Raw genomic sequence first — 14,096 nt, 5'->3', positions numbered from 1 at the left:
AAGTAAAGTACAAAAATATGCATAATTTTAATTTGACAAAACATAATATTTAACAAAATTTTAGTCTTTTAATGAAAAGAAGTGAAAAAATGTCTGATGATTTCTATTTGTCATTACAATTTTGAATTAATTATAAAATAAAAATAATTTTAACACTAATTAATTAATTAATAATAATAAAGTACATGTTCCGGTAATCTGTTCGCAGTTTGAAGTTAGATATTGTTTAATTTTTGTTTCTGAACTTTTTTATAATTTTCCTTTTCAAATATTCTCAATTTTAAAATTAATATATTGACAATCATCAAATTGTTGCAAAGAATTTTGTCAAAAAATTTTATGATAATAGAATTTCTTCAAAGAATTTTATTATTTAGGAGAATAACTGTATTCTCACAAAGAATTTAATTAAAATTTTAAAAAATCCTAAATTCTTTTGAAGAATTTCTTTACATTTTTTTAAACTAATGGAGTTTTTTTTAATAATTTTAATTGAAAATTTTGAAAGCAATTGAATTTTATGAAGAAGAATTTTATTAAAAGTGAATTGAAAATAATTGAATTCTTGCAAAGAATTTTACTATTTATAAAAATAGTTCAATTGTTTCGAAGAATTTATTAAAATTTATGGAAATATTTGAATTCTTTCAAGGAATTCAATTAAAATTCTTTTGAAAATAATTGAATTTCTTCAAAGGATTTTACAAGTTATGAAAATAATAATTGAATTATTGCGAAGAATTTTACTATTTATAAAAATAATTAAAATGTTTCGAAGAATTTTCTAGAAATAATTGAAAATAATAAAATTTTTTCGAGAAATTCAATTAAAGTTGTTTCGAAAATAATGGAATTTCTTTAAAGAACTTTATTAAAATTAAGTACATATATTCAAAATAATTGAATTCATCACAAGAATTTTATTATTTTTTTGAAAATAATTGAATTCTTTCAATTTTTTTGACGAATATATTCAAAAATTGCACTGAAAGTAATTTAATTTTTATATAGAATTTTTTAAAAATATTTTAAGAATAATTAAATTATTTCTAGGGAATTTTAAATTCTTGTTGAAATTGAATTTTATGAACATTTTTGAAAATAATTAAATTCATGTAAGTTTATTTAAATTTATTTATAAAAATAGTTAAAATATTAAACATTAACAATTAGTTATATAATTAATTTAGTAATAGCAACAATTAATTGTATAATATTAACAAAATTAATTGTATAATATTAACAATTAATTGTATAATATTAACAAAATTAATTGTATAATATTAATAATTAATTGTATAATATTAATAATTAATTGTACAATTTTAATAATTAATTATATACCTACTATTTAAATTTTATAATTATCTATTGAGTAAGAGTTCTTTTTTTTAATTGCTTTGTTATACAATTGTTTTTGAATGTCATCTTCGATTTACAAATAAAAAATTCTCTCTCTGTTTCTCGGTTTCTCTCTCTCTCTCTCTCTCTCTATCTCTAAAGCTTTGCTACTCATAGCAACTCAAACAACGACTGACGTCCAATTTCTTTCTATGTAAATATTGTCGTTGCCATTTCTCCTCAACAGAAGAGAATAAAATTTTCCCTTTTAATTCCACTGGCAAGTGATGTTAACTTAATTACAAAACATTATTTTCATTTTCCTTCAAAATAAAAAAAAAATCTACGTCTCGAAAAAGTAATTTAAATAAGGAGAGAAAATTTTCACTAGTTTAAAAAAATATTTTCTTTAATATTTTGGTTCTGATATTTTTTTCTTTTTTATACTAGGTAATTTAAAAAAAAATTTTTTTTTTTAAATATATTCTAATTGTAAAAAATTCTGCATGAATTGACCATTGGGAGAATTTCCAAAATGATGACTATTTCAGTTGGTTTTTCCACTTGAATTTCACCAAATTTCCGATAAATGTCGAATTTTATTTAATTTTTAATTTTTTTGTTTTACATTCATTTAAAATTTGTAATTTATCAATTATTATTAATTTTTAATGGTAATTTTTTAATTCCTTTTTATATTATTATTATTTTTATTATATTATTATTTTATTGTCTCGGAGGTTCGATTCCCACTTTTTTTTCTAATAGAATTTTCTTTTTGTTTCTCCATTGCCATATTTGATTTTTTAATTTATTTACATTTAATTGTTCATTAATTATTATTGCTTTTTCTAATTAAATTTTCTTTTTGTTTCCTTTATTATTAACTGTTAAAAAGTAATATAAATTACCATTAATTATAAATTTAATTTCAATAATAATTAAAATTTATAATGATATGAAAATATTTTAAAAGTCTTTGATTTCCGTAATTCCGACTGAAATCCGCTAAGAATTGGAATTAAGACGAAATCAGAACAAAATTAGAAATTTAATCCGAAATTTGTTGAAATTCGGACGAAATTACCAAGGGTCATTCCATGGAAAATTATTTCCAAAATGAATTTTCATATTTTTTTTTTATCAAGAGAAACTAAAAAAAGTATATAAAGAAAAAAATACGATTTAAAAAAGTAAAACTAATAATAAAAATTATTTTATTTTTATTTTAAGAGATTACGGGACAAGTCATATTAATTTTAATATTAACGAAAAAAATTCAATTTCCTTTTTTAAAAAAAATAGTAATAATAATAAAATTTGGTTTTTATTTTAAAAAAAGGAATAAAAATAATTTAGAGTTAGAGAAAAATGAGTTGGAAAAAAATTCTTTTTGTTTCACTTTAAGAAGTTTGTAAAATGTGAAATAAATTGAAAAATTCCGTTTCAAACATGACAGAGAGCTCTTGTTTGTTTCGTTCTGTGTTTATACAAGAGAGAATCCCAACAATGTATTTTTTTTACTCTTTTTTTTAAAACCGCGAAGAAATGGGAAACGAATAAATAAAGAGGAACAGTATACCGGAAATGCGTTGGCTTGTTCGAAAATGAGAAAATATAAAAAAACGAATCCTGATGCAAATACTAAGTTTACTTTTCTACATGAAAGGTGAAATATAGTGCTAGCTTTGTCGCATCAGAAAGAATTCGCTTATTTTCTATTTTCTTGTACCATTTTCAACACCGAGACTCCTTAATTCAGGCATTCCTTTTTCCTTAAGTGGCGCTGCATTGTTACTCGAAGGTACATTTTCTCACTTTCTCTTTCTCTTTCACAATAGTGTGTATGAGAGAGAGAGAGAGAGAGAGAGAGAGAGAGAGAGATTCTTTTTCCTCCCTAGAGAAAAAGTATCAAAGAACTCCAAGAAATGAAAAAGAAAAGGGTAGGAGAAAAAAATAAAAAAAATTGTATAAAAGGCTCGTGGCAGGATGCAAGAGATAAAAGGCTAAAGCTTCCTAAAGCTCTCCACTCACGAGTCTTGAGTGCAGTCTCGTTTAACCTGATTCTTATTTGTTTCTCACGAGTTCTTTCCTCTTTTGTCTTTTTCACGTATTGCCATATCTTTTTCTCTTTTCCTTGTGCTATTCGGTAGAGAAAAAAAATTCTTTTTCATTTCATTGATTGTTTTTCACACCTTTTGACGTTTCACTAATTTCTAACTAATTTTCCATTTCTTTGTGAAAGAAAAAGAAAAGAAAACTAATAGAAAATAGCGTATTTCATTGAGAAAAAAGTTTTAATCTCCTAATACTCGGATAGCCAAAAGTAAAAGTCGATGCACTCGGGAATTACCGTCCTGGGTTCGATTCTCGCTGAATTTTTTCAAATTTTTTTTCTATTCCCTTTGCCATTGAATTTTTCCATTTGATTTTTTTATTTATTACATTTAACCTTTTAACTATTTGTTAACTATTCTATTTGTATTGTTATTATTTTATTTGTATTGATGAATGTTTTAATAAATTTAAATTAATTATACTGAATTTTTCTATCTTCTATTCTTTCCCAAGAGATTTTTTTTCTTTCCTCGTTTGCCGTTTGATAATTAATTAATTTACATACTTTTTTAAATTAATTATTAAGGGCTAATTATTGATTGTTAATTACTAATTGTAAATTATTGATTGTTAATTAATACAAAATTGTTCTTCACAGTCGAAAATTGACTAACCTTCAATTCCCGTTGAAGAAAAGTAGAAAAATATACAAGAATATATATTAAGAGAATTTTTTTAGAAAACTATAAATTTATTACCACCGGAATGGCCTAGCGTAAATGTCGATTATCTCAAAAGTTATCGATTAGGGTTCGATTCCCGCCGAAATTTCTTAAATTATTTTTTTCTAATTAAATTTTTCTTAATTTCCTTTGCCATTTGATTTATTTAAAAAAAAAAATAAAATTTATTATTTTATTTGTAAATTTAAAAATTTGTAATTTGTAAATTATTTGTAAATAAATTTTTGCGATAAAATCGATTCGCTCGCTTGGAGTCTTCCGAGACCACGTACCTTCGATTACTCAATATATATATTAGGTCACAAGAGGCCTTCGGAGGTTTCCTGAACGAACGTCGAATGTAATTGAATCTGAATTTCATAGGATGAATTTGAACCGCGAGTGAACTTCCGCTTAAAGTCAATTATCGGGTTGCGTCCGAGACAATAAATTTTCATTCGATAATAATGAGCAACAACTTTAGATTTAAAAATTTTTCTTCACACCTTTAAATTATTGTTTTTTATTTTCTTACTTTTATTAATAAATTGAATTTTTTAAAAAATAGTTTTAAATTAACTTTTCTTTATATAAAAAAATTCCTTCTTTAAATTTTTTTTTTATAATTTTCAGTGTTGTAAATATTTATAATTTCATTTACATTTTTGTTTATATTTACATTTCTAATTTTGTCTATATTTGTATTCATAAATTTGTTTATAATTTTGTAAAAAATAATGATTAATTATTGAAAATTTTATAATATGTTTGTATTTATAATTTTTTAAAGTTTACACTCACTTTTAATTATTATAGTTTATTATCAATTTTTTAATCACTTAGCTTGGCTCATGCACTAATTAGTTAGCAGCGAAATAGAAATTGCAAGCGAATTATTTCTCAGCCTTAAAATTGTTCTTTCAATAGTTGTTCTTTTTTTGCTTTTAATTAGCAAGAAAAAGTTTGTATTCAAAGATATAGCAAATGATATAATGATTTTTTTTAAATCCAAATATCAAACAATCTAGACAATTTTTTTTCATGCACTTCCAAACAATTCAGAACTCGAGACCAATTATATTGTGCTTTACGACAATAAAATTCAACTTGTGTGTAATAACCAGTTTAGCGTCATTTCCGAGAATTTAATGACGCCAAGGTCGAGAGCAGTGCGCGCGCATCTTCAAGGACGCATGAGTGCCAATCAGAGAGCGTTACCCCCACTCCTCGCACAGTGTCCTCAACCATAAACGTCAAGAAATCACAAAAAATTCACTAGTCCAGATTTTTTTGTTTTGTTTTGACAGCTACAATTTTGTAAATAGCGCCAAACATTATTTTCCATTTCCAAGAAAAAAAAGTGAGAACAACTAAAAAAATTACTTTATTCCAAAAAGGCTAATTTTTTTTTCTTTGGCAATGGAAAATCCATGTGCTCTACAGCGAAAAACAAGTACAAAGAAACTGAAAGCAAATTCAATTTTGCTGTTATTTTCAGTAAAAAAATTTCGTGACAGAAATTACATTTTTGTCGTAAAAAAATGTTTCTTTTTTCATCTTTTTTTTTTGATAATTCATTGAATTTTATTTCAGAAACCCCTACCTATATTTCACTTGGAGACGCCAAGAGGAAATTCCAAGTATCTTCCTCTTTGATTTTTCGAATTTTGGGACCATTCCATTCTGCCCGGTCCTGTGAAAAAAATTACAAAAAAAAATAAAAGGCCCTTTTTGGAAAAAAAAATATTTTTTTGGTCCCCTCAACGAATATAAAACACTGGAAAAAAGAAATATTTATTCACCTTTCGAACTTTTATTTTCATATCTATTTTCAATAAAATTTAAATTTTTCAAAATTTCTTTTTTTTTTCTTTTTTGTGTTATTGAAAATTTCTGATTATCGTGTGAAAAGAAAATGAGGATGATTTTGTCCCGGGGTCTCAGGAGATCATGGGGAAATAGTAATTTGGCAAAATCAACTACTGGTTTATTGCCACCAATGGCAATGGTTCCCCGGGATCGATAAGTTGATCGGGCAATCACATTTAAGTGGGGCAAATAGGTCAATAGGCTCGTCAGGTAGTAACTACTCTCTCTGGACCTCTTCATTTCAAGAGAACCCGACTCTTCTAATCATTCACATATCTTATTGTCCACTTTGCTCTCCATTTATTGTCTTCCATTATTATCAACCTCCATTAGCGTCAAACATTTCGAAAAATTGAAAAAATAATCGAAAAAGATAGATTTTCCTTCTTGTTTCAAATTTTTTATATTTTTTATTTTTATTTTTTATTTTTTTATTTTTTATATTTTTCCCATTTTAGACAATTTTATACTTTTATCAATTTTTTTTCCATAGTTATTAATTTATTTACCAAAGAAAATAATTTTTTTAAACAATAAAAATTGGTATTATCTGTCAAATTAATAAAAATAATTATTTTATGAAAACAAATATTGGTAAAGTATCATTTTTTTTAGCAGAAATTAGTTAGAATTGTTATTAGTTCACTTGGACTTAGAATTTGTGAAGTGGCCGCGTGGAAAAGTGACACTATTTCCATTATCACCGTCAGGGGTTCGATTCCCGACCGATTTTTGATTCTATTTCCTGCTTTTTTCTAACCTAAATTTATTTAATTTATCTCAATTATAGTCAAACATTTCGAAAAATTAAAAAATATACAATTTTCTTCTAATTTCAATTTTTTTTTCAAATTATACAAAAAAATGTATTTTGCCCATTTTTTTAATTCGTTTTACTTCAATATTTAATTTCTTTCAATTTAAAAATTTTTTTTCATACTTATTAATTTATTTAGAAAAGAAAATAATTTTTTTAAATAAAAGAAAATTGTTATTATCTAATAAATTAATAGTAATAATTATATTATGAAAAAAAATATGAAGAATTATTTTTTTTAGCAAAAAGTAGTTAGAATTCTTTCTACTTGACTTGAATTTAGAATTTGTAAGGTGGCCGCGTGGGAAAGTGATACTGTGTCCACAATTACCGTCAGGGGTTCGATTCCCAACCAATTTTTGTCTCTGTTTCTCATTTTTTTTCTATCCTAATTTTTTCTACCTTGGAATTTTTTTCTCTACCTTCTTTTTTTCCCATCATCTCTTTTTGTTTTCACCAAAAATAGGAAAAAAATTCAAAAATCTCTGTTAAAAAATCAAATAAAATTTTTCTTTAATAAAATTTTCTAAAATTACCATTTTTTATTACAAACTAAATTAACTATTTCCCTATTTTACAAATCCTAGTTGAAAATAATAATAAAAAAATTTTTTCTCACTCAAAGAAGAGAAAAAAAATTTCCATTTTTAGCAAAAAGGGAAAATAGAAAAAAAAATGTCGGTATTAATGTCGAATGGAAAATGTGAGAAAAAAAATAAAAAAGAAGAAAAAAAAAGATGGATAAAACAATTTTCCTGGATAATGGATAAAGATATTAAATGTGTGAAGGTATGTGTGAAAGTGATTATCACTCGGGGTACAACGATTGGTCACCACTGTGGCTATTATACTGCTCTATAACGTGATATAATCCTAATAAATTTATGCTTCTCTCATCGAGGGCTTTCAGGAAAAATAGAAAACTTAATGGCCAATGAATTCACTTCCTCTCGATACTGAATATAAAAAGTTCTCTTTCTCTCTCTTTCACTCTTCATTTTATTTCACTCACAAAATTATAAATTACACACATCAAAGGCATAAAAATAAAAATACACATTACTATTGCAATAAAAAAAAATAATCTGTTTCATTGTTTTTTTTTTAATTTTTAAAACCAATTATTTAAGAATAAAATCTATCAATTCTTTACGTTTTTGGAAATTGTAGTTCTAAAAATTACACAAAAAGCGGATTTTATTAATTTTTTAAAATAAAAATAATCATAAATTTTTTCTGAAAAATATTATAATTAACTTTTGATAAAAAAAAACCAAGGGTAATTCCATGGGAAATTATTTCTTAAATGGATTTTTTAAATATTTTTTTTTATTGAGAAAAACTAAAAAAAGTATAAGTAAAAAGTATAAAAAAATATAAAAAAAATGTATAAAAAAGTATAAGTTAATGAAAAAATTCTACTTAAAAAAGTAAAAGTAATAATAATTATTATTTAACTTTTATAACTAGAAATTACAGGACAAGCAGTAAAAAAACAATTTTCATTTGTTATTGTTTTTGTTGGGTTTTTAAATAATGTAATAATAAATAATGATAAATAACAATAAATAATGAAAAAAAATTATAATAGAATAAAACGAAATAAAGAACTATTGAAAAGTACTATTGAATTTCTAATGAAAAAAATACGATTAAAGTTTAAAAAAAAAATAATATGATTTAATTTTTATTAAAAACTAATTTAATATCATTATTAATAAAAAACAATTATAAAATAAAATTCAACACTTAACTTAAAAATATCAAATTGCAACGAATTGCTACTAAAAATGTGGATCAAATAAAAAATTGATACCAACTTTTTTCATTCAAGATCCACTTTAGTATAAATTTGACACTTTCAAGAAAACTGAAAATTTACTAAACAAATTAAAATTCTTTTGAATCATAAAAAGCAATCGAAAAGAAAAACTATAATTACACATGTATTCTAAAAATTTATAAAGTTTTCTCCCTTTCATAATTTCTAATATTTCAATAAAAATGGAATAAAATAAAATTTAATTCAACTATACAAAGTATAGTATAAATAAAATTAAATTAAATAAACAGAAAAATTTACAGTAAATATAATGAATAAAAAAGAATGCTTTAAAATATCTTTCGCAATTTTTTTTCTCCATTCTATTATTTTTTTCCCCCACTTTTCATTTTCCAATCCCCATCTGCCATGTCCATGACTGGAGGAAAGCGCGTTTCCCATATTCAGGAAATTACAGATTATGTTTGTTACCAAGCAGAAAAAAAGAAGATGGAAAAAAAAGTGTAAAAATTCTCATCTCAACGTCATTTCCACCCTTTGGAATATAGATTGATGTTATACTTGAAATTTTCGTTTGTAATCAAAACATTTTTTTCTCCTTTTTGTAAAAACAAAAAAATTAATTTAAAGTTTGTCGAAAAAAAAAGTTTTTTTCTCACTCGCAAAATTGTGCAATTTTATTGTTTGAGCAAAAGAAAAAAAAATTAGAAATGTAAAAATATTTTTAAAAAGGACTTTTTTGTAATCAATTTTTTTTTCTTACGATATGATAATATATTTCAACGTAGATAAATTTTTCTCCATCAGTTTAGAATGTTAATTTATAAATTAAAATATAAAAATACATATATAATTATAAAAATATTTTATGAAAGCAAAAAGTGTATTTCTTACTATTCACTTTTTGAAAAAGTAAAATATAATTTGTTTTTTGAGGAAAATGATAATTTTCCTTGAAAAATATTAAAAAAAAAAAATATTTATATTTAAAACAATATTAAAATAAATATTTTGTTTATATTTATTTTTTTAAAAAGAGGAATATTTATTTAAAATAATATTAAAACAAATAATATTTTCTTTATAATAATTTTTTTAAGGAGGTTCTATCGATAATTGATTTAATAAACAGATTTTGATAAAACTTAATGAGCAGCTAAATAAAGTTAATATAAAGGCGTAGTTAAATTTTTGTGACCTCTAGGTACCTATGAAAAAAGTTATAAACATTTTTGATTTTCAACATTTAACATTGAGTCTTATGGGAATTGAGTAGTTTGTCATATGGGCACTTTTAATATAAAATAAAACTAGAAAATTTTTTAGAATATTAAAATAATTATATCTCGTGGTTATTTATTTACTTCTATTGCTTTTTAATTATAATTAATCCAAAAATATTTTTAAAACGCAGTATTTAAAATATCAATAATTTTTATGACCTTTTGAAACCACTTTTAAAATTTTTAAAAAATCTGAAAATATAAACAACACTTATAACGTTTGGCAACGTTGCATGCACTATACACATTAAATTTGAGCGCAAAATTTAAATGATAAAATTTTCATCACAGGTTAGAAATAATTCGGCGTTGACAAACGTTTGCCGTTAGCAAGTGAGTTCAAAACATTAAATATTTCTCACTGTTTTGACTAGCTGCGTCAAGCGATAGAACCTCCTTAAACGATATTTCATTTATAATAATATTCTTTAAAAAAGAATTTTTTAATTAATGTTAAAATAAATTTTCTTACTTTTTAGTAAAATATTTTTTGAATAATCGATTATTTAAAATAATATTTAAAAAAAATAATAGTTTATTTAAAATAATCTTCAAAAAATAATAGTTTATTCAAAAATAATCCTTAGTAAAGAATATTTTATTAAAAACAATCATTAAAATTGAAAATTTCATTATTAAAATTAAAAAAAAATTTTTTGTTTTTATTAATTCGGTTTTTCTGTGGACTTACCGAGATCTGTCGCTGTGACTATTTGTACGTCTCGCGCTACTTTCCTCGTCCTCGTCGTCTTCCTCGTCGCGCGACGTGGCCAACGAATGCGGGGCCGAAGACGGACCACTACTTCCAGAATCGGGCCCTGGGCCCATTCTCGAACTCGATGGACCGCTGCCGTAAGCGGAAGATGGCGCCAGACCTCCCCCCTGGGCCTCCTCGTTCTCCGCCCGATCCACCTACAAACAAACAAACAAAATTTCGCTATTTTCAATTTTTATACTCTAAAAAAATTTTTATTTTACACAAGAAAAAATTTTCAAAAAATTTGTTATCGACGGTCGTTATTTTGTAAACCGATGATCGATAACAATAGCTCAGTCGGTAATTAGTTACCGACTGTCGATATTTTAAGATTGACTGTCGATATTCTTTCTGACTGCCGGTAATGTATTACCGACTGTCGATAATAAATCATTACAGTTCAATTTCTTTATCGACTGTCGATTCGAAATATTAAAAGTTGTATTTTTTATCGACTGTAGATAACAAATAATTACAGTTCTACATTCTTATCGACTGTCGATTCCAAATATTAAGCTTAGTGGCCAAAAGGCTAAATTGCCATTTTTCTAAACCACGCACAGCAAAACTGTTTTACCGACTGAGTGTTTCGAACCTAACCTCTTACTGTGTAAAATTTTAATTTAGTGAAATGGCAATTTAGTCTTTTGGCCACCAAGCAATATTAAGATTTCCATTTTTTTATCGACTGTAGATAACCAATAATTACAGTTCTACTTCTTTATTGATTGTCGATAACAAATAATTACAGTTCTACTTCCCCATCGACTGTCGATAACAAATAATTACAGTTTTTATTTTTTTTAAATGAAAAAACAAAAAAATCAATTATTATGATTATAGCCACCGAATTTTGCTGTCTAAACAATTATATTGTCAACAAACTCGAAAAAAATTTTATTATCAGAGTAAAGATTTTTTTCGTAGATAATTTATGTCATGATTATATCTTTTGTCAAAATAATTTCTTTTACTTTCTCTCTTTCTTTCTTGAAAAACTTTTCATTTCTCGGGGCAGTTTAATCTAGATTATGGTTGTTGCAAAAGGAAACTTTTCTCCGCACTTTTCATCTTTTTATACTTTTATTTCAATTTTTCTCTAAAAGTCAAAAATGAAGAGAACTTTTTGAAAAACAAGAGCGTACATATATGATATTTCTTCTGAATGACCCTTATTTATCATCGGAATGGAAAATTTTTGATGTAAAACTTGAGAAAATTTAAAATATAGCCTTTATACCAAAAAATCCTGTGTATTATTTTCACTCTTGAGTGAAAAATCCAATAAAAACGTCATTTTAAGATTTTTATTAATACAACAAAGAAAGTTATTTTATTTTTTTTTCTATCAATTTTCTTTATTAACTTTTTTTTTAATAATTACTATTAAATCTAATTATTTAATATTAATTATTATGCTTAATTATATATATTATAGTAAATAATAATTTTTACAATTTCACTTGGTACATAATTAAATAGGATAGAATTAAATTATCATAAATTTTTATCTGAAGTTTTATTTGTTTTATTAATAATTTTTGGTTTTAAAATAAATTTTTTAATTTATAGCAAATAAAAATATTTAAAAAAAACTGCGAGTAATGTAACTTTCGGTTCTCGTTTAAAATTTATCAAAAGAATTTAAAAACTCGAGTTTAGCTAAGATGTCAAATTTATTTTAATCACTCTCTCTCTCAATCCATGTAAACTGATTCTGATATAAATTTGTATTTTGTTTCACGTCATCAGAGAAAGAAATAATTTGCCCTTCAATGGAGAAGGGTACAAAATTATTCATCTATTCTTAGCATCTCTTATGACCTTATAGAAAACCAAATTTATTCGTGTTCTCCTTTTCACTGAAATAAGTTTCATAAATCTTCAAAATAACTTTTTATCTATTTTTTAAAAATCTTTTTGACAAAAATACAAAAAAGAAAGAAATTTAACCCAAAAAGTTTGTTAACAATTAAATTAAAATCTGATTAAATTTAAAACTGAATTACAAATTAATTTAATTATCAATTAAATAAAAATAAATTATGACAAGAAATTTCATAATTAACTCCTGAATAACTCACTGAAGAATGTAAAATAAATTCAAATTAATACTTAAATAATCTAAATAAATAATTTAAAAAAAAACAAATTGACCATTAATTAATTTTCACTGCGGTGTACTAGGTTTTTAATTTGTGCAATTTTTTTTTATTTTGTGTAAAATAAATTCAAGTTAATACCAGAATAATGTTAAAAAAAAGAGAAATTGTCACACGGCAAGGCCGCTTATTCAAATCAGTCAATTTAAATTAATATAAAATCAATTTCAATCCCCCCGAGTTCTTTCGAATCCTCTAATAAATCCGATAAATTTAAAAGTGAGTTTTAATTTCAAGATGTTTTTTCCTCCCCTCCTTAACCTCTCGTCACGAAATACTAGAATTTCTAAATAGTATCCCTAAAATAAAATTTAATTTTCTTTGTGATTTAAAAATTTAGCATTATTGAAATTTAAAATAAATGAAATAATCAAAGAGCAACTGTGAAAAATAACATTCTAGTTCTAAAGTAAAAAATAATTAAATAAATAAATAATTAAGCAAGTAAATATAGTGAATAGTTTAAAAATAATTAAATATTCAAATAACTAATAAAAATAATTAAATAATAATTAAAAAAACAAGTAGCTAGGAAAAGTAATTAAAATAATAAATAAATAATAAAGAAAAGAAAAATATTTCAAAATAATTAAATTTTAACAAAAAAAAATCACTCAAATAGAAAATTACAAAAGAAAATCAACAAAATTTACATTGAAAGACATAATTACCTGGAGAAAAAATTCTCAAGACTTAAAAAAAATAAAAAAATTAATATTGACATTGAAAAGTGCAATATCTAATAACGGTTAAGTGCCATTCGCAGTTGTGAGAGAAAAAAAAGGAACGTGATCAGCTTTCGGATAATATAAATATAAAAAGTGCCTTAATCTAGAGCACGAACTCATTCTCTCGAAAAATACGTGTACATATATATGAAAAAAAAATTTCTTTTTGCCCGATACACATACACACATTTTTATACTCGCGCTTTCACTGATAAGCTTGTTATATAAAATCGAGATAAAAAAAAGAAATAAAAAAAAAAATAAACTAGCTGTCCGCAAGCTGTGATGCATTTCAAACAAAACAAAAGACTTGTTTCACTGTTTCTATCTCATGACACACTAGCTTTCAGACACAAGATTCATTTACACCAATTACATCTGCAATTGCATTTTTTTTTTTTGCATAAATTCCATGGGGGGTAAAAATAAAAAAAATTGTTATTTTTATAAAAAAGGGGAACTTTTAACGTATTTTATTTTCTTTTGGAGATTAATTTATAATTTATTATCGTTACGTAATGGTTATTTGGATCGTCACTCGGGGCGCTGTTTACAGCACGTCTGCTACTCAAGATG

General features: G+C 24.0%; 1 protein-coding gene across 7 annotated transcripts in view; it reads right to left on the bottom strand.

The window, feature by feature from the left end:
- The window catches only part of LOC122499744, a 180,583-nt gene that overhangs the window by 71,860 nt on the left and 94,627 nt on the right, over positions 1–14,096 (bottom strand). For 6 of the 7 annotated variants that reach the window (XM_043608227.1, XM_043608228.1, XM_043608232.1 and 3 more), the window contains one exon: positions 10,565–10,785. In XM_043608227.1, coding sequence (XP_043464162.1) covers positions 10,565–10,785 — 221 coding nt within the window. Of the gene's footprint in view, positions 1–5,724; positions 5,815–10,564; positions 10,786–14,096 lie in introns of all 7 variants that reach the window. The other variant, XM_043608229.1, reaches the window with a different exon arrangement.

The sequence above is a fragment of the Leptopilina heterotoma genome, unplaced genomic scaffold, assembly GCF_015476425.1.
Source record: "Leptopilina heterotoma isolate Lh14 unplaced genomic scaffold, ASM1547642v1 Lhet_174, whole genome shotgun sequence".
Classification (NCBI taxonomy): domain Eukaryota; kingdom Metazoa; phylum Arthropoda; class Insecta; order Hymenoptera; family Figitidae; genus Leptopilina; species Leptopilina heterotoma.
Note: the sequence above shows the minus strand (reverse complement) of the source record. Positions and strands in the feature narration are given on the sequence as shown.